The sequence below is a fragment of the Stegodyphus dumicola genome, chromosome 1 (genome assembly GCF_044657685.1).
Source record: "Stegodyphus dumicola isolate Sdum_Otavi_A_Nest chromosome 1, ASM4465768v1".
In the NCBI taxonomy this organism is placed as follows: Eukaryota; Metazoa; Arthropoda; class Arachnida; order Araneae; family Eresidae; genus Stegodyphus; species Stegodyphus dumicola.
In genome coordinates, this window is record NC_140768.1 from 40,864,982 (window position 1) to 40,886,313 (window position 21,332).

Genomic DNA, 21,332 nt, shown 5'->3' on the forward strand with positions numbered 1-21,332 from the left:
ATCGTAGAGTTTGTTAATCAAAAATTCGTAAGTTTTACAATGAAATAAAAATAGCATTGCCAAACATTGAATACATTATTCCGGATTCCAAAAATTCGTGGAAAGCCATTTCGACTAGTCCCAGCTTCGGACGACTTTAATCAGCCGAGCTATTAATTAAAAACTCTGAAAACACTCATTTTCGCACTAATTTTTCCGAGTGGCAACAGTATCTCGCGTTAGAGATAAAAGTGCTTGATTTCGAAAAGTCTTGCTACTGCTCGCTTTTAAATCGTAGAGTTTTTTAATAAAATATTTGTAAGTTTTGCAAAGAAGAATGGTGAATTATGATAAATTTTTTGCCACATTTATTACCACTGTGGCCACTATAATTGAATATAGGTGAAATATTGGATGGAACTTGAACTTTTGCAATCATTTGATTAGAAAGACAAAAATCATTAAAAATTGCGAGTCATTGGTGCTGATATAATGATAGAGAATTAGTTTATTTTCCTGTTGAAATGTATGACTATGAAGCGTATTTTTTTGCATCATTATTAGAGAAGGATTATAGCGATATCGTTTCTCTGTTGTTAGACACGTTACTCTGAATCTAACTTAACTGGCATCGGGTACTTCCACTAGTATATAATATACATAGAAAATGAGTATTATAACTATGACACTGAAAAATGATTAACTTTCTTCATAGCTAATACAAATGCCGGCGTAAAACTAAAAATATCGCACTATGCAGAAAGTAATTATTATACTAAATTTTCTAAAGCAACAGTTTTATTTGCAAATAAAACTGTTGCTTTAGAAAGGTATTTGGAATTATATATGCGAGGAGTAATAAATTTGCTTGGTGAGATCATTAATAAAATACCAATTTTAATCACTAGATTTAATTACTTATCGGAAAATTTATGCAGTTAATGCAACCTTTCAGTACAGTTGGCAAATTAAGATGAAGTATAAGCGAAATGTTAAGGCATTTAAGTTTTAAGTAACAGGGACACTAATAATACCCGTTGAATTGCACATGTCTTGGAATTATTATTAGTCCAAAGGGGCTTTGTTCCTGACGGACTATTGTTTTCGTTTTGCGATTTTGCGTTGAACCACTATAAATGTCCGTTTCACTTTTCAAACTATTGCCACCAAATGTTAGAGTCTCGCATTATATTTGAAGAAATTAAATAATGAAAAATCTGCTTAAATGTATGTCTATTTCTCACTTTGTGATAAAACAACGGTACATAGAACCAGCGAATTTTGAATGACGTAATCTTCCTACGAATATGGGCATGTTGAAGACCAAATTTGAAATTTGTTTTATTATCGATTTCATATTTTGTAAAACTTTAACGAATTTTTGAGTAACAAACTCAACGATTTAAAAGCCAGCAATGGCAACATTCCACGGCCGGGGTAAAAAAAAAACTTTTTATCTCCAGCGAAACTGTGTATCGGAAATTCTAAAGATATGCTCTTTACAAACTGAAATAATTAAAGCATATCTCATATTCTGAAATTAAACAACTTTTTATAATTTGGTTAATGGAAAAAGGCAATGATAAACGAAAGAATTATCAATTGAAGTTTGCTAAAAACTAACCAAAAATGTAATTACTAAAATTATGAATTAATGTTTTAGTTTTATTTACCACACACCAACGATAAAGATAAAATTGCTTTTGACCCACCCAAAACGGTGCAGTGGTTATCGTCGCTGACTGCCGTGGCGCAGTTCTCCTGTTCGAATCCCGGAGAAGTCATGGATGTTTGTAAATGTATAGTGTCCATGCGGCTTGGGCGCACTATAAATATACGGTGAACCGAAAGTTTTCTCGAGAGGTTGGTGATAGGGGAAGAGGAGTGGATGCTCTCCATGAAAATTGGGGGCAGAACTGAGCTAAAATCGTACTGTCACCTTTATGGTGCTCAGGGCTGTTGCCAACGACAGACGTAACCTTGCCTTCCTTGCCACGAGGAATTTCGTGGCCTTGAGCTGACTATACGTCAGACAGGTGAGCAACAACAATAAAACTACTTTCCGAGTTACCTCTTGAAATAGAGATATTCAGGAAAATTTTTGGATGAAAATTTCTAATCGATAGCTTTTATTTCAGAAAGACATGTACAAAGCATGTGTTTCTTATGTAATTAACTCATGCTTGAATGGGTAAATAAATTGAATGCATGGAATTTGAAATTTTCTATGCTTGAATCTTATTTGTGGTTTTCGTTTTTACAGATAGGACCTGAAAAAGGTGTAATACATCTCGCTACAGCGGCTATTATAAATGCCCTTTGGGATTTATGGGCAAGAAGGGAGAACAAACCTCTTTGGAAATTGCTCACGGACATGGTAAAAATTATATTTTTATTCCTTCTTAATTGTTATAAAATTATATAAAACTGAATTTTTTAGTTCCATTATTAATAAATTCGATGATCATGTAAACGGAATTATTAATTTTATAATTAAATTCTTTCATTTAAGCCACGTTTTAGTTTATGGAAAGAGCTGCGGTATATGAAATCGATTTTTCGTGTCTTACAAAATTTTAATTTAATTAAAAGTAACATATTTTAGCATCTGAAACCTATTGTCTCCCAAATTTTAATTGTGATAATATATTTTAATTAACTGTTATTAAGGTTTTACTTAAATTAAAACTGGTTGTTGACTAATATAGTGAGAACCTATTTTTTGGCGGGTTAAAATCTTTCTTTACATTATTTTGGCCTCTTAGTTTTCTAACGAAGAGCAAGGAATGTTTTCCTGAACATCTGTTTTGGTAATTAAAACAGGAAATTATTAGTTACTTGGTAATTGTCTTCAGAAGGAACTCCTTAGAAAGCTGTGAATGAAAGTAAGAGCATTTAAGGTTATCTTGTTCGGCTTTGTTGTGAAGACGGGAAAAGCTTCAGTTTGAAGAATAAATTGTTATTTTGAAGTTAAGGTCCTGCGTGGGATTTGTTTTTGATCTGATGGCAAAGCTTTTGTTGTGCTGGTAGTTAATTAATGAAAGGGAAATAAAAGATTTGCTGCTTCTAAGGAGAACAGGTGTCGAATTTTGTTCCACGCGTACGTGACTCTTTGCTGCAGGCAGTTGGCAGGTGCCAAGGCTACAGTATTTGTTACATCAGTGTTGTTTCTATTGGTTTGGAGAAGAAAATACATCCGGTTGGTCAAGTATAATTTTAAATTTTATTGTTCTGTTTGCAGAATTTAGGTGGCCAGAGAACCGAAATTTCTTCGAGGGTTGCGCGAGAGTAAAATTCAAATTTGTCTAAACCTTCCAGGAATGAGAATAAAATAGTAAGGAACTGGGGCCAGCTTGCCTTGCTGCTGCTTTACCTGCGCAAGCGGGCTGGGGCCGTGTTTACCCGACGAGCTTTTTTTCCTGGAGAATTAGCTGGAATTTCTTCGTCGCTGCTCTTCTAAAAATAAGTCTTATGCTTCATCTTCTGATGTCTCATGAATCTGCAATTATCTCAGCTTCTTATTGATGACGATATTCTGAGAATTACTGTTTACATTGATGGGAGCCCTGAATCTCGTCTCCTGGGCGTAAGGAAAGGGAATACGAAAATGTGCAATTACCAAAAAAGCGATGATAACCGAAACTCCATTCAAGACTGTTGTTTAAACGATGTAAGAAGGTGCTGATGCATTCAGATCCTGAGGTAGCGACTCACAATAACAGCTTTTGACTCCGACTAATGTAGAGACTGATCCGGACATTGGAACCTGTTTTGAATATCGGTTTTCCTACTCTGAGGATGTGATTAACTGACACTCCGGTTTAGAAACTTTACACTTAACGGACGGGTTGCTTTTTCTTTGTCTTCCTCGGCTTCTGGGCATTTTTAAGGTTATTGAGTAAACAGTGACAAAAGTTATGGGATAGCAATATGCAAATATACAGATGGCAGTAGTATTGCGTATAAAATGTATAAATGCGAAGTGCTTTGGCAGGGCTTTCATTTGTGTTCAAGGTATTCATGTGAAAAGGTTTTGACGTAATTATGGCCGCACGACGAGAATTAACAGACTTTGAACGCGGGATGGTAGTTGGAGCTAGACGCATGGGTCAATTCATTTCGGATATCGTTAGGGAATTCAACATTCCGAGATCCACAGTGTCAAGAGTGTGCCGAGAGTATCTAATTTCAGGCATAACATCCCACCATGGACAGCGCAGTGGCCGACCACCTGCACTTAACGACCGAGACCAGCGATGTCAATGTTCACAGACAAGCAACACTGCGTCAAATAACCGCAGAAATCAATGTGGGACGTACGAGGGACGTGTCCGATAGGACAGTGCGGCGAAATTTGTCTTCCTTGGGCTATGCCAGTAGAAGACCGAATCGAGTGTCTTTACTGACCGCATGGCATCGCCTGCAGCGACTCTGGTGGTCTCGTGAGCATATCGGTTGGTCCCTAAACGATAGGAAAACTGTGGCTTGGTCAGATGAGTCACGATTTCAGTTGGTAAGAGCTGATGGTAGGATTCGAGTGTGGCGCAGACCCCACGAAGCTATGGACCCAATTTGTCAACAAGGCACTGTTCAAGCTGGTGGTGGTTCCATAATGGTCTGGGCTGTTTTTACATGGCATGGACTCGGTCCTCTGGTGCAACTGAACCGATCATTGACTGGAAATGGATACCTTCAGCTACTTGGAGATCACTTACAGCCATTCATGGACTTCACGTACTAAAACAACGATGGGATTTTTATGGATGACAATGCGCCATGTCACCGGGTCACAATTGTTCGCGATTGGTTAGAAGAACATTTTGGACAATTCCAGCGAATGATCTGGCCACCTAGATCGCCCGACATGAATCCCATCGAACATTTATATGACATCATCGAGAGGTCAGTTCGTGCCCAAAACCCTGCACCGTCAACACTCTCACAATTATGGACGTCTATAGAAGCAGCATGGCTCAATATTCCTGCAGGGGACTTCCAACGACTTGTTGAGTCCATGCCACCTCGAGTTGCTGCACTTCGCCGGGCAAAAGGAGGACTGACAAAATATTAGGAGGTATCCCATGACTTTTGTCACTTCGGTGTATGTACGGTTTTAAATCGTTTCAGTTTTAATAAACTATTTTAAATTAAATAAATAACTATTTTTAATAATATTAGTGTTTCAAAGAATTCCAAAGTTTACGAACTTATTTATTTACATGTCTAGTATTTCTTACGAGTATGATATTTTGTAAAACATTCAATCTTGTGAAGTGAAACCTGACAGAATTGACATTTATATCTTGTTTCGCTTACACTTTCTTAATTCATTAGCGCATCCTACATTGTGATAACTTAACTACATAAATTTCCTCACAGATTTACGCATCTTGAACAGAAAGCTCGTTTGGGCTTCCCATTTTAACGGTTACAAAATTACTAAAACAACTACCTAAAAAGTGAAACTGCAGAGTTGGTTCAACCGACAGAAAGTACTGCAATTAATGGCAACAAGAAATAAACCCAGTACGCATAAAAATGAAAAATTAACGCAGCGTAATAAAAATTCAAGCAATAACGTAATTCTACGTTGCCTGTCATGGGAAGCGAGAATGGAAGAACGTAAATTCATCTGCTTGTCCTTTAAGTGTTAAGCAGGTCTGCTCCGAACTGTGGTATTCAGGGTGATGGACAGGACGATTCCTCTCACCAAAAATGTGAACAGCCGCATAGTGTTAAGGACTGGTTTCATCGAGGAAATTTTTGGCAGACTATGTTTCTCATGAATACATATTAGCATCGCGAAATTTTTTTGTTTTTGTTTGTGGAAACATAGAGTCGGCAAAAGATCTAAAAACTAATATTTTTCAATGGTTCGAGATCGTATAAACATTTTTTTTTTCAGTAAAAACATTATTGCTGAAAATTTTACTAGGATATTTATTCTACATTTATGATTTTGATATTATTACAGCCACCTGAATATTTTACAATATTAATGTGCTGTTACTGGATTGTGTTCTGTACACTTTTCCTACCTTTAAGAAATCTTTTCTTCCATGTCTTCACCTCTTCTCTTTTCTCGATAATATTTATACTGTGATTACTCAAACTATATTTATAAGTATTTAGTACTGTTGCGTGCGTACAGGTTCGTAATAGATTGGATGCACACAGAATTAATAATAGCTTGGTAAACTTTTTTTATCCAAAGAAACACTTTACAGTTCTGGAACTTTCCACAAAAATAGTCCTACAACTCTTCACAGTACTACAGGGTGCAATCAGTAGTTACACTTCAAACTACTAAGAACATTAAACACAAAGCAATGCAAGGCATATCTAAAGAGCGAAGCTAACCCGGAGACATCTCAGTATTCCAAACTCACGCTGAACTAATAACTGAGAGCAGGTGTTCTCCTCGGGTTATAGTTTTCACTCTGGCTATAGTTCTCTTATATAGTTTTAATCCGGCCGTCAAGGAAAACTAGTACTTCTCAAAATTACTGGAAGGCGTATTGAGTATACAGTTACAGTTGCATATGAAATCAATTACAATACCTATTATGGTAATACAGGGACCGGAACAAAAGGTCGCCAACTTTGGCGACTTTAGGCAAACTCCCGTCATATTTGGCGTAAAAATTAGTCACCAAAATCATCGCCAGCCTGGCTATATCTCGCCAAATTAACGAGAAAGCTATTTACTCAATATTAAAAAGACTTGCCCCTTTATTTTTATTTTTTCGGCAGAACATCATCTCTTTAGATTTTCATGTTACATTATACAGGAAAAAATAGAACGATTTCCCACATAATTTCACTCAGATTATGTGTACAATATTCGTAATAGTATTCTTTACTGATGTGTTATGTTGAGATAGAATTTCTTTTAGAAAACCTACTATATTTGCAGGCCTTTTTTGTCAGAAAAATTTGTTTTGCCACATTAATGCTTTGAATTAATAATTTCAACTCTGTTTCAGGATCCAGAAAAACTAGTGAATACAATAGATTTTCGATACATGTAAGTAAAAGTTTTTTTATTAACGAAAGGATTCTAATCAAACTTTGCTTTAAAGATTTTAATTAAAATGATACGCTCCAGTCAGAAACTTTTTTGGCTGAGAGACATCTCTAAGAGCAATGAAAACTACATAAAACAAGTAAACTCTTTAGAATACCTTTGTATATGTGACTATATCATAAATCGCAGAAGATAAAAGGGAAGGAACAAAGAGTTTTTTTTTATTAATATTGCAGGAAAAGAGAAAGCTATAAGTATAAAGAATACGGGTCTGAAGTAAAATATAATAGAAATGAAATAGAAATTCATTCACCCTTAGAATCAGAACATTTGAGTACATTGCAAAAACTTTGATCTTTGGGTACTACTAAAGATAGTTTATATAGTGCTTGAAGATGAACCGAAAGTTTCGAGTTTTAACTTAAATTATTTCTTTTAAATTAAAGCTAGTCATAGTTAAATTCTGACTACAGCGATATGTTTAAATGCAATGCTGCTTTTTGGAACCAATGATTTGAATCATAACAAGGAAAATAATTACAAGCAATAACCTATGAATTTTCGCATATTTCAGATCCACTAGAAAACGCTGTTTATGATAAACGAAATGCAGGTATGCCGCCCAGCGGGTATAAGGTTAGGGGAGTCTATTGCGATACCGAAGCACCCGGGTTCGAATCCTGGAGAAAGTGTGGATGCTTGTAAGTGTATAGTGTCATTGCAGCATGGGGACACTTTAAATACAAGGCGAGCTCTCGAGAAGTGGGTGGTAGGAGAAGAAAGGGTGGGGTGAGGGGAGACCCTTGGACTCCTGCTCTCCATCAAAATTGGGGAGGAACTGAGTGAAGTCATACTGTCGCCTGCATTGTGCTCAAGGCTCTTGCGAACGACAGGCGAAATCTAGCTCTCCTTGCCACGGTGAATTTCGTGGGCTTGCTCTGATGTTACTGTTAGATAAGTGAGGTAAGTCACAACAACAATAGTGCAGTTATTAAACAAATTATTTCTTTTAGTAGAAATGTTACTTATGAGCTGATGCCAATAGATGAGTTGTAGAACCATTATTAAGCTGAATTACCGAAATTGCTCACGATTCTTCCCCTCCCCCTTAAAATAAAAAAAATAATTACACCAGAAGCCATTTTTTTACATTACATTAAATTACATTAAAAGACATTTTTTTCGATCCTAATATTGTGTTACTGTAAAATATTCGAAAATAAAAAAATAAGAAAAATCCAGGAATAACCAGTTTTGTTTTAAACTGACATACTTGTATGTATAGGCTATTGAAAAGGATTCAAAAATTTATTATCGCTTGATTAAAAAGCAAACACTGAAGTACAAGCAAACTATTAAACGGATCTGTCAACTTCCTGCCCAAGGGATGGGAAGCCTTCATGGAGAACATAAAGTAGTTATATTTAAATAACTAAAATTGTAATTAGATAAAAAAAGAGTAAATTTTTATGTTAAATCATTTAATAATATTATTTTAGTTATTTTAAACGCTATTGTTGAATTGCTATATTACCATACAAAAAAAATTTTTTTTAACACTGTTTTAAAATTTTTTAATTTCCCTTTTCAGAACAGATGCTATTACGAAAGAAGAAGCACTGGGTGAGACAAGTTTACTTATTTTCTTAATGTAATACTAATTTATTTCTTGTAATTATAATACTAAATTTTTACTGAGTAGCTGCGTGACATTAGACATATCTGGTTATGTTGATATAGAAAAGCTAGAGGGAGTGTAATTTCTCTTAGCAATAAATAGTATAATTTTAATCCGCTATGACAAGATGTATCTTACAAGCCTAAAAATAAGGCATCATTTATTCTTGTGACGCGAGAAAAAGGTATACAAACTACTGAAGTACTTGCTGTGTAGCTCTGGTTCATAATGTCTTCTGTACGCTGTGGAATTTAATACAGTGCTTCCAGTAGCTGGTGCAGGAAGAAACCGTATATATTGCTTCACCGGCCCACCAGCGGCGGAGCGGCCAGTTTCCCTTAGAAAGTCCTCCATGAAGGCATCCCTTCCCTTAGACAGACAGCTCTTGACTGCTTTGCCATATTCAAATAAACCAAACCAAAATCTTGCACCACCGTCTACACCGCCCCAATTATGGTAGTGACTACAGGTTTTAATTATCGTTCCCCAGCGATTGATTAAGACATACATGCCATAGCCCCATATCTCGTCAATTACCTTGTCAAGATAGAAGAAAGAAAATGGTAGTCTTATATATTCCCTTGGAGCATTTTATTTGGTCCAAATGAAAAGATAACAACGCCTGGAACTTTCTTTCATGAAGATAGGGAATGGACAATAATAGGGTAACGTTACCTAACTTAGGATTGACCAGGAGCAATAGCTTACTGTGTAGTACTGGGTAATTCAGCTGAAAAATTCTTCGTTAAGCATGTTTTATCATACTCTGTAAAGTCGACTTTGTTTGGTACTTCAGGAAATTCTGTAAAGTAAGATCTGTTCTATGCATCGTTAAATCTTTGGAATAGTGAGCACATTTTCTTTTCTTACTTTCTGGCTTTTCATAAATGCTGACATTGTGCCATCATTCTTATTGAGTTTCTGCTTCACGAAACATATGGTCATCTTGTGATCGATTCTCAGACATTCATCTTTTCGTTCCAGAAGGGTAACCATTACGTTCTATCGGCGCAGTCTTGCGTCGCCTAATAGGTTTTTCACAATGTTTTCTGAAATGTGCGTTACACTTATGGATAGCTAGTTTTCTTGAAATGAAATGTTTTCCATACATGGGAAGCATACTTCTACAAATGTTGATCAGTTTGTTGCTTTCAGCTGATAAAAGCATATGTCCACATGTGCTTCGGTTACTGAAACGTTTTGTTGTAGAAACGCTATTTTCAGGATGAACACTCATCAAACGCACCTATAGTTCTCCGAAAGGCTAACTAGTGCTACTAAACTAATTACTGTGCGTTGTGATCCCTCTGTGCCTTACTTTTATGATCCTATTTCTGTGCCTTACATTTATGATCCTATTTCTCTACAGTAATACTGTAGGGTTTTACTTTACTTTCCTAATAGTTATTTTTTTTTTTGAACAAGCCTTTCTCTTACCTTCTAATTTTGTACCTGCGTTTCCTTGCCAGGATGAGTTTTCAGTATTACCATTTATGCCAATAAAGTAGAAACGAGTACCGTATTTATGCGAATCTAATGCGCCATCGAATCTAATGCGCATCCCCATTTTAAAACTTTAAATAATAAAAAAATTGTTTGTCGGCGAATGTAATGCGCATCAATGATATGAGGAATTTATTGAATCTTATTTTATACAACAATGGATTTGTATATAAACTATCAATTAATGGTATGATAATTTTATTTAAATTTAGATACCATATTTTATACAACAATGGATTTATACACAAAGCAGCAGAACATAGAATTAACCTATTAGTGGGCTATTGTCATGTGAAACAATCATTGTTAATTAGCACTACCGTATATACGGTACCTATCGTAAAATATGAACATGAAATAAATCGTAACATTTCTATCTAGCTAACAGTTTCTACAATCAGTGATTAATAGTAAACGTCTTTATTCACTAATGTTTTCATCACTGGAATCCTCGCAGCTCTCTTCGTCAGAAGCAGATTCATTTCTTCTTTCCTCATCATCGTCATCCTCATCCTCGGCGTTTCAGAGCACGTCATCGTCACTGCCATTCAATGCATTTGAAATGCAGCATTTCTTGAAAGATTTCACAATCATTGGTGCTTCGATGCTTTTCCAGGCAGCAGAAACCCAGTGTGCAACAATGTGCGGTACAGCAGGCTTAATTTTTCCTGTCGGGGTCAATACACGGTTTGGCTCACAAAACCATTTTTCGTACTCCGCCTGAACGTACCCCTTAAAAAGTTTATTTATACTAACGTCCAGGGGTTGTAACACAGACGTCATCCCTCCAGGAATGATAACAAGATCACTGCCTAGGCTGTGCATCTTCTTTTTTACGTCGTCGGTGCGACCACGAAATGCGTTCAGACAAAGCATTGATGGTGGACCCGGGACCCACCGGGACGGCGTTTCCATACATTTCGGAGCCAATCAAGCATTAATGATTCCGTCATCCACCCCTTCTCTTGGTTTCGAATCAGGACATCATCTGGGAACAGCTTTTCATTCTTAGGGGTTTTAGGGCATGTTTTCCATTTGAGGATTAAGAAAGGGGGAAGTTTGCACCCGTCTGCTGTTATTGCAAGCATCACTGTTACGCGTTGTTTTTCACATCCCGAAGTTTTGATGATACCTTCCTTAGTCCCCTTCTCCGTAATGGTGTAGTTACGAGGCATATCAAACCAAATTGCCGTCTCGTCAGCGTTGCCAATTTGCCCCATTGAAAAATTCTTTTCCTTCCGAAGTGTGATGACATACCGCTGAAATGTTAGTAGGTTTCCCTCAAAATCTGCAGGAAGCTTTTGGCATATTGTTGTACGGCGTCTTAGAGATAAACCCATCCGCTTCATAAACCGATCCACCCATCCACGGCTAGCCTTAAACTCTTGTTTCGGTATTCCAAGAACTTCAGCCTCCTCTTTTGCTTTATTTCTTATGGTGTCACTAGTCACAGGTTGTCCATTCTTCCTCCTTTCACGTACAAATTCCAAAACGTTTTCTTCAATTTTAGGGTGTCTTCCTTTGCGAGGGCCAGTGAATTTCTTTCTACTAGCTTTAGTTGCAAACAGTGCCAATTTCTGTTGCCGCCACAAGCGAACATTGCTCTCAGCTACGTTGAACTCTCTCCCTGCCTTTCTATTGCCATTTTTTCAGCATAAAGAATTACTTTATGTTTGAAAGTAGCGTCACATAACATTCTTCTCTGTTTGCCCTCCATTTCGTGACTACGTACTCTGCAGTTTGTATCCTCTTCGCAATAATGTGTCACCGATAAATGTAACGGTAAATATAGTCGAGAAATTCGGTTGACGTCATCGGCGAACTTTGCACTCGAATCTAATGCGCCATCGAATCTAATGCGCACCCCAATTTTGAATACTACATTTGGCCAAAAACGATGCGCATTAGATTCGCGTAAAATCTGAGTCACTTCAGTAGGAGAGAGTGTTCTGCCTTTCGGCCACATTGTTGCTATTGTTTAAAGCTTGGTATTCCACGGCCATACTTAATATGTGCCTGCTAGTATACGCCGGTCATCATTAATAAGGGCCAACACCGTGAGTTTCATTCTGTGCAGCTTCAGTTGATTAGATTTTAGTATTAGATTAATTTGTATTTTCTATTTTGAGTTAAAGTAGAAGCTTCTTGTACGCCCAAGATGAGTCATCTCTAAATATAAATTTTGAGTTAGAATAAAAGGGTATTTTAACCCTTCTCCGGAGTTGTTACTTACGCACAAGAACCCAGTAAGTATTCGAAAGTTCTTCAATATTCTAACTTTCAAAGAGCTCTATTCTAGCCGGGATGTTACAACGTAACCAAAATTGTTTCTGGAAATGGATGGATACTCTATATCGTTCTGGAGAAAATTTTTAGTGTCGTTCATCACTTTTCATTTGACTAAACCAAAAATATTTCAAGATAACGGTCCAAATAAACCTTAGTACAAGCCACAAATTTTAAATGTAAAACAAATGATTTCGCACCGAAGTATGAATTATACGGCTTTAGAAACACCTCTATTAATCATGATAATTCTACTAATGCCGATATTTATGAATTAAACGCATTATAAATTAAATGCATTTTAAATTATGTCAATCAAATGTACTGATAATTACTAATCAAATGTACTCTTAAATTACTAAAAAGTGAATTTATTGACTTTAAATTACTCAGTTTGTTAACAGTTTATAATTTGAGAGATAAAGAAGTACGTCATATAGCAACGCTACAGTAATCTAATGGTAACGCTATAAAAACTGGTTATTCGTGAAACTTAGAAAATAATTAATTAAAAGTTTTCTGTTTAATGAATAGGTAGGAATTGACAGAGCAGATGGATGATAAATACTATGACAGCGTAACGGCTCCAAAATTGGTCTAACTGAGAACAGAATATCTGCTGTCTTTCAAATTTGTTGTCATGGAAACATATTTTTTAAATATCAATCTAGATGCTATCATAACACTTATCATCTATAAACAGATTGTAAAGTTCTTATATGAAATCTATTTAGGTCTATACTGTCTAAATCAATATAATTCAATTTTCCATTGTTGAAATTTAGTAGTTGCCTTAAAAGCCTAAACCAACTGGTGAGCAACAAGTTTCGGCAGCCAAAAAAGAAACTTGTCATTGTATTTTCAATTTCAAAACTTCCGAATGTAAAGTAATTTTTACTTGTATGTTGCTTTTAGATTTGCTTCCATTTTGCATGTGCTATTTTGTTCTTTTAAATAATATGCTTTTTTATTTTTTTTGCAATGATAAGGCTAATTTTCATGATTTGAAAATAATTAAACGATTACAAAGTAGATTATTTTATAACTAAAGTAATTAACGCTACATAAACACTTTGCTTGTCGAGTGGCTTCATAAAACTTTGTCGTTTAAAGGATCGCGCTATTTTGATTGTAATCTGCTGTTCCTTTTTCTTCAGACCTTCTTTCTAATAAGATGTATTCTAAACGACCTTATCGGCTTTTCAAAGCAAACCTAGATATGGAGAAGATGGTAATTTTTATATTGCGCTATGCATTAATGCTTCTAATTTTCTCTTTCCCTCTGAAATTATATATTAAATATCATTATTAAAAATGTTGTTTTTTTCCAGAAATGTTGAGAAAAAATCAAAAGGGCAAGAAAGAAAGAGGTAAGATAACACATCTATAAGTTCTGATAATAAGAGTAAGCTGAGAGTAAGTAGAGAGTAAGCTGGGAGTTTATTTTGTTATTTTATCATTTTTACTTCCTTGTACGAAGTAAAAAAGAAATATTGTAATCGCGAAAAATTTCGGGAATCATATTTAAAAAAAAAAAAAAAAAAAAAAAATCAATTTTGACCGCTATCGAATGCAATTTAACGATGTTTTTGCGTGACATCTGAACCTAAGGACAGAATAAAGGACTCTTTTCTCCTGAAAAAAATATAAAACTGATTTAAAATGAATTCTGAAGAAAATTTTTCTTGGTGTCTGTGCGTACGTACGTACGTACCGTATGTATCTCGCATAACTCAAAAACGAGTAGATTCAGAACATTGTAATTTTGTATATAGGACTGCTATAATATGTAGATGTGCACCTCCTATTTTGGTTGCAATCGGCCGCACTAAAAGTATATAAATATATGTATATATATATATATCCACTCTGTTGCTCAGCTGAGTGATCTCAGTTTCTTTATTCTTATATCTTTGTAAATTCTGCATTTTTTGCTTTAAAATGATTGAATTATGTTGTTTTTATCTTCCGGTTAAGGTTTGGATGCTTTTAGAAAATCTGCATGCAATATTTGCAGAATTATCAACAATTTAAAAGTTGTTTAAGTGCGGCTAATCCTAATTATTTTTACCATAGCGGCCATATTTTTTTACATTTGAAACTTAGAAAATAGTGGATTTGTTGCCAGTCTAGAGAAACTAAGCTTCACAACAACAAAGATAACGCCTTCTTTTATTATTGAGAATTAAAGCATGCTTAATACATTCTGGAATTTATTCGAGAAATTAAGTGTTTAAGATTTACTTCGTAATTTTTAATGTACATATTTTGAGTTTTTATGTATTTTTGCCTTGTCGTGGAAGTGAGAACTGAATTAATTGAATGAGAAATACTGAATTGTCTGTGAAAAACTGTTTCTTTCTTTTGTTTGTTTAATTTCTTTTATGCATCGTTTTATATTTATTATGAGATTTGAATAGAACTTATTGCAACGATTAGACAATTCTCCAGAAGATATGAATTTTACGCATTCTGCGTTATAATAAAATGTTCTCGTTGCCTCTGTTTCTTCTTAGAGAGATTACCATGCCAGAAAACGCTTATCGTCATGAGTCTTTTAGGTTTCTTTCTGACTGGCAAAATTACACTTTTGTGTAATAGTTCCGGCGATATGTTTATAAGTTGAAGTTATAAAATGAATGAAATGTAACGCTGTTAAGTGAACCTAGTGCCAGAGTGTCGCTATGGTAAACTAATATAGTGAATTTTAAAAAGTGAATTCATTCTGTTGTGCATTTATTCTACTAGAATTTCGTTTCTCGGAAATGTCCTGCCTAGACGCGCACCTCGCTACATATGATAGGGCTTTTATATGCTCCGTGCGGGCAGCGATTACTCGATAAGAAAGCAATACCCTCTCGCATACCTACGATGAGTCCTTGTTCGAACTCCGTTAGTTGTTGGGTTTCTCAACCTCCGCTGTTGACCACTAATTAAACGTTCACTGCAGGCAGAGGACAATAAACAGATTTCAATGCAACTTTAAAATCCTTTATATATATGGAACAAGCGGCCGGTTCTCAATCCACGCATGTGTAATCTTTAATTCTAATCATTTGCGTGTTTTATCTCACTTAACATTTCCTGTAAGTTTGGTTCAATTTGCGTAATTTCTTCATAGTGTTGCAATTTTCACAAATATTAGAGTATATTTCTTTACACTTAATACGTATTTATGCGTTTCTTTTCTCTACATTCAAACCTAAACGGTATGGTCACTGATCTAGCAGCCCAGAAGAAGTACCTGAAGCTTATATTTCTACTAGACAAATTTCTGAATAGTGTAAAGATTTTGAAATTTTTTTCAGTTAAAGATTGCATCAATACTGTAGACGAATGCTTTGAAAAGGAATAAGACGATTTATTTCATGCAAAATGTTTTGTGTATTATTTGCAGAATTCTTGACCCACGTAATAAATAAAACTTTCTTAACTATATGCGCTTTCAAACTTTCTTATATGCGCCTTCAGGTCGCCGGTGCCATATTACTATCTAAATTTTTTGTCTACATTTCGAACTTTAAGCCTAAAATGTCTCCAAAAACACGGTTTTCGCTCATGGAAAAACCACGTTTTAAACACACAATTTAAGCTAAAAATCCGAAACAAAAACAAAACATTTAGATAGCAAAAACGTAAAGTTTTTAACCAAAAATATTTGACAAGAAAAATCTACGAATTGCACAATCAAAAAAAAAAAAAAAAAAAAAAAACCTACGGATTGCACAATCTAAGCAGCGAAAGAATCTTACGTAAATACGCACACGTCGCTTTAATAAATTAACATAGTAACAATAAATTTCAAAGAATACCATGTACACAGCATTCTGTTTAAACTTTAAAAAACATCTACGAATTGCACAATCTAGGCAATGCGCACAAATCAACAAAATAAACTAAAATAAATTACAAACAATTCAAATAACAACAGAAATTCATAGTAAAAAACAATGAACATAACATTCTACAAAATAAAAACAATAAAATAAATGCACTTACCATAATACATACGTGAATAAAATTTCGCCAGTCACACAACGTCCGTTAACAAAAGTGCCACGATTTTGCTATATCACATGTCTTTCTGTGATCCAAAATTTTGAAAATAACAATAAAAACTTCCTCCAAAGTTAACTTACTACACGAAAACCACAAGCCAAATCTTAAACTCCGCTGACATCCACATACTTTACCAGCAAGCATTTAACTGCAAATCCACAGAAGAACTATCAGAAATGCCCTTCTTCGTCCGAGTTCTCATAGCAGTTCCGCATTTCGGACTCCGTTTTAAAAGTCACACAGAAATTCCAAAAATACACTTCGATCCTCATAAATAAACAAAAGACTCGTTAACAACTCCAACATCGTACCTTTTAATACTAAATTTACTTTCCACACAATCTAAAATACGCGACTGAAATCTTGCCACTTCTCTAAGTTTCAACGTGAAAAGGGTTGCCATACAAACAGCATCGTCCAACAAACTATCCCACAGCACGGAATCGCGATAAAAATCAGCGCAGAACACTTATCGCCACATTTGGTAATCTTAGGGCGCATATAAGAGTAGAGCCAAATTTTTCCTTATTAGTGATTGTTAAATGTTTTTATACATAATTAGAGATTAGCTATCGCGTAATAAATTATTCTCTACGGTACACCGAGTCAGTGCTTCCACCTAGGGTCAGGAAAATAAAGTAATTTGGAGAAGTGGAGAGAATTCGAAAAAAAGTGTACTTATGTGAAAATTCGCTAATGCGTAAAGTTAACGCCAATTTTGTAAAATTTACGAAAATTACAAATAACTAATTAATTTCAGTTTAATTAGTTTCCCCTGATTCATAATGAATATAGTTGTTGCGATTAATATATAATTTGTTAACACGTATTTATAAACATTTTTAGAGACAAAGTAATTATTTTGCAGGAAAATTTTCAATGAAGTAACAAATATGTATATTAAACTCTCTATTAAATATATATAATTTAATAGAGTATATATAAAGGAAAAACTATTTCCTAGGAAATGTGTTATCTAAGTGTAATTTAGATAGTAAATTTGTACTATTGTGAAAATCAAAAATTGGAGTTTGTTATTAATTAAGTTGGAATTGGTAATTAGAATGCTAAATTAATATAAAGTAAATTTAAACAATTGAAACAAGAGAATCATTGTTGATTCCGTAGAAAGATCCCGACTTTCCAATGGGAAATGGAATCTCTCAATACAATCACCAACAATTAATGAGGATCACGTTTCGTCTTTTTCCATTTCTGAGCAAAATCCGTATTCCAATTTAAATTTTTCTAATAAATTTTATAAAATATGAATTTAAATCTTAAATTTCAGAAATGTGAAAAATTCCCTAGCGCGCTGGTAGATAATTAATTACAATTAATTAAAAAATAAATGAAAAAAAAGATAGTGTTCATACAGAACAATACTTAAACTTACATTTCTGAAATTTAAGATTTAAATTCAAGTTTTATTAAGTAGATTAGAAAAATTAAAATTGGAATAAGGATTTTGTTCAGAAATGTGAAAAGACGAAACGTGATCCTCATGAATTGTTGGTGATTGTATAGAGGGGCTTCAATTCCTCTTGAACCAAAAATTTTCTGTGGATTCAAAGATTTCTGTGAAATCAACAATGATTCACTTGTTTTAATCGTTTAAGTTTACTTTCTATTAATTTAGCATTTTGATTAGCAATTCCAGTTTAATTAATGGAAATTACACTTTTCGGTTTCCGCGATGGTAGACATTTACAATCTACATTATAGTTTACATTTCCTTGAAGATAATTTTTAATTTATATATTATCTATTAAATTAAATTTTTAATCTTAGTAGCGCTAGGCAGGATGTTATTTTTTAAAGTTATTTTAAAATAAATTGTGAAATCCCTTAATTTGTTTTTCTTTATGTATATACACTGCTCGACATTGAAAATGCAACACCAAGAAGGAGTGGTCAGAAATTTATACAAATTTTAGAGTAGATGCCCATCACGGAGTTTTGCGAATGATGTGAAAGGCGCAGCTCTCCGACGCACATGAAGTAAGATATAAGGGAAGGAACGTGCAGAATGGGAAATATTCGTGTCGTTATTTCTGCCAGACGAATTATCGAAGAAAGTTGGTTTTTGTCCCGGAGGATACATGTAATAGGAGAGAATGCCAGGCCGCCGTCAACGAAGGCACTTACAGCAGATAGACGATTTTACGAGGGGTATGGTGATAGGACTGAAAAGGGCGGGTTGGTTCTTACGTCAAATCGCAGCTGATACCCACATGGATGCGAACACGGTGCATCGGCTATGACAAACATGGTTGGAACAAGGAAATGTGGGAAGAAGGAGGGGGGCAGGCGCAGCCAGAGGAACATCAGCACGCGTGGATCGACGCATCCGCCGACAAGCTGTGGCGGTCCCGCAAGTCACTTGTACCGCAATTCTGTAGCATGTGCAAGATACCCTGGATGTTCCCGTGTCGACGAGAACCATTTCCCGCCGATTGGTTGAACGTGGTCTGCAGTCACGGCGTCCATTAAGAAGACTGCCATTGACCCCACAGCATAGACGCCAACGTTTAGAATGGTGCCGGACTGGAGCGATGTGGATGACAGAATGGCGAAACGTCGTGTTCTCAGATGAGTCACGCTTCTGTTTATCCAGTGACAGTCGACGTGGAGACAGATCTAATCCGCGGTAACTGTGGAACTTCCCACCACGCGACTATGTGGCACAATGGTTGGGGAGCTATTCCCTACGATTCCAGGTCAGCTCTAGTTCGTATTCAGAGCACTATGACGGCCCAATGATACTTGGATAATATACTGCCGCCGGTGGCAATCTCCTACGTTCAGGGGCTGCCTAATACAATTTTTCAGCAGGATAACACCCGACCGCACAGTGCTCGCATCTGCAAACATGCTCTGCAAGGTATACAGATGCTTCCCTGGACACTGTACTCTCGTGATCTGTCACCAATCGAACATGTGTGGAATGTGATTGGACGCCGTTTGCAGACTCTGCCTCATTCAGAAGACGAACTGTGGCAAATGGTTGAAAGGGAGTAGAGAGAATACCATCCGTACTCTTATTGACTGTACGCCTAGACGTGTTTCTTCGTGCATCGCTGTCCGCGGTGGTCCTACATCCTACTGAGGCGACGCCGTTCTCGCTCTGTATTCTGACTAAATCATTTTGAAATAAAGATCACCTATTGCTGCTTGATGTCTCTGTCTTTTTTCCAAAATTCATCACTTTCTGACCAATCCTTCTTGGTGTTGCATTTTCAATGTCGAGCAGTGTGTTATATGTTAATACCATAATAAAAAACATAATGCAATTACATTTCCTTAAGAAAACATATCAATAATCTACCCATTTTTATGAAAGTATCATATTTCTAATGTGCTGCTAGGCTCAAAATTTTTATTGCAAAAAATAATTTAGAATTAATTCCGTTTTTATTTTCTTATATGTAAATTCGAGTAAGTAGTGATTTAATAAGCGATACTATGTACGAAATTTCATCCTTCCTCAATGCGAGCCGTCGTGGTGTAATTGTAAGGACCTCCTCTGACAGTGGAAAGATCGGAAATGGAACCGCGGTGAGGATATTGCTGATTCTTCATTCTTCGAAAAATACCTAATTGTTCTATAAGTAGCACTCGAGCGGTAAAGTCGCTGAACACTGGTAGTTCGGTCTGGGGTTCAGATTCCGCGAACAGGCTGGCTGCATGGGCAGCTTCCCTTAGAAAGTCGTCCACGAAGGTATCCCCCCACTTACGCAGATAGCCCTCCAGGTTTACTCGTAATCACAAAAAACAAAAACAAAAATGTGGATATAACTCTTTACCACTTGGATAGGGAGGCTAGATCTCTCCTCCTCACAAGTCCTTTAAAAGTAGATGCAAAACATTTTTCTCCTTTTTATGGTGTAACTGAGAGCACGTTCGTCTAGTAAACGGGAGATATCGAGTTCGAATACAGGTGTAGATATCGCTGATTCTTGATGGTTACCAATTAAAAAAAAATTAAATACTTTTACGGTTAAAGCAGAAAGTATTTTGCTGCGTTTGAGTCATACAATATTTTCGAAAATAATAAGCATCTTATTAAGAATAAGGACAATTTTTATATTTATGTAATTCAATTTATGCTTAAAATTTGCAGAGGCCTTGTTATTATCTGAAGGATATCCTGCTTACTGCACTAGTGTTGGCTGGCTTGGATATAGTGATGATAAAATAAAAAAGGTATGGTATAAAACTGCATTTGGTACGGCATAAAACAGAATCAAATTTTCACTACCCACTGTTACACTTTTCATTTATTAAATTAAAATCTTGTGACTTTTTAGAGTGAGAAATAACAATTTATTTAAATTAAATTAAATTTCAGTGGTATATAAAAATTAAGTATGAGTTATAAAATCAACAATATTTCAGAGTTATTTAAAAAAAATCAGTAAACAAAGAATTGTTTACAAACAATGCCTGTTATGCAAAAGAATGAAACATGTTTCTTGATCTTAAGTTTCAATTCGACAGAATTGCAATATCGTGTATGGTGTAACAGAAGTCCGGTTGAAGTTCTGCAGAGATTGCTAAACCGTGCAATTGGAAAATTTGCTGATTTTCCAATGAAGGAAATCAATCATTCATAGCACAATCTAACATGAACTGAACAAGGCTGTCTCTGGAAGATTTTGTGAGAGTCCAACTTATGCTGGAACCATGAATTTGGCCAATGTATCAACACTATTAGCCTATTCGTTACATCCAGAACTGTGTACAAAACAAGCACCCATATTAGTGGCATTGCTGCTACTAAATGCGTCCAAACGCATT

General features: G+C 35.5%; 1 protein-coding gene across 1 annotated transcript in view; it reads left to right on the plus strand.

The window, feature by feature from the left end:
• The window catches only part of LOC118185228 (mitochondrial enolase superfamily member 1-like), a 101,235-nt gene that overhangs the window by 15,337 nt on the left and 64,566 nt on the right, over positions 1-21,332 (plus strand). Inside the window, exons 4-8 of the mRNA XM_035355056.2 lie at positions 2,243-2,356; positions 6,966-7,006; positions 8,598-8,629; positions 13,805-13,843; positions 20,656-20,738. Of these exons, the coding sequence (XP_035210947.1) occupies positions 2,243-2,356; positions 6,966-7,006; positions 8,598-8,629; positions 13,805-13,843; positions 20,656-20,738 (309 nt within the window). The remainder of the gene's footprint in view (positions 1-2,242; positions 2,357-6,965; positions 7,007-8,597; positions 8,630-13,804; positions 13,844-20,655; positions 20,739-21,332) is intronic.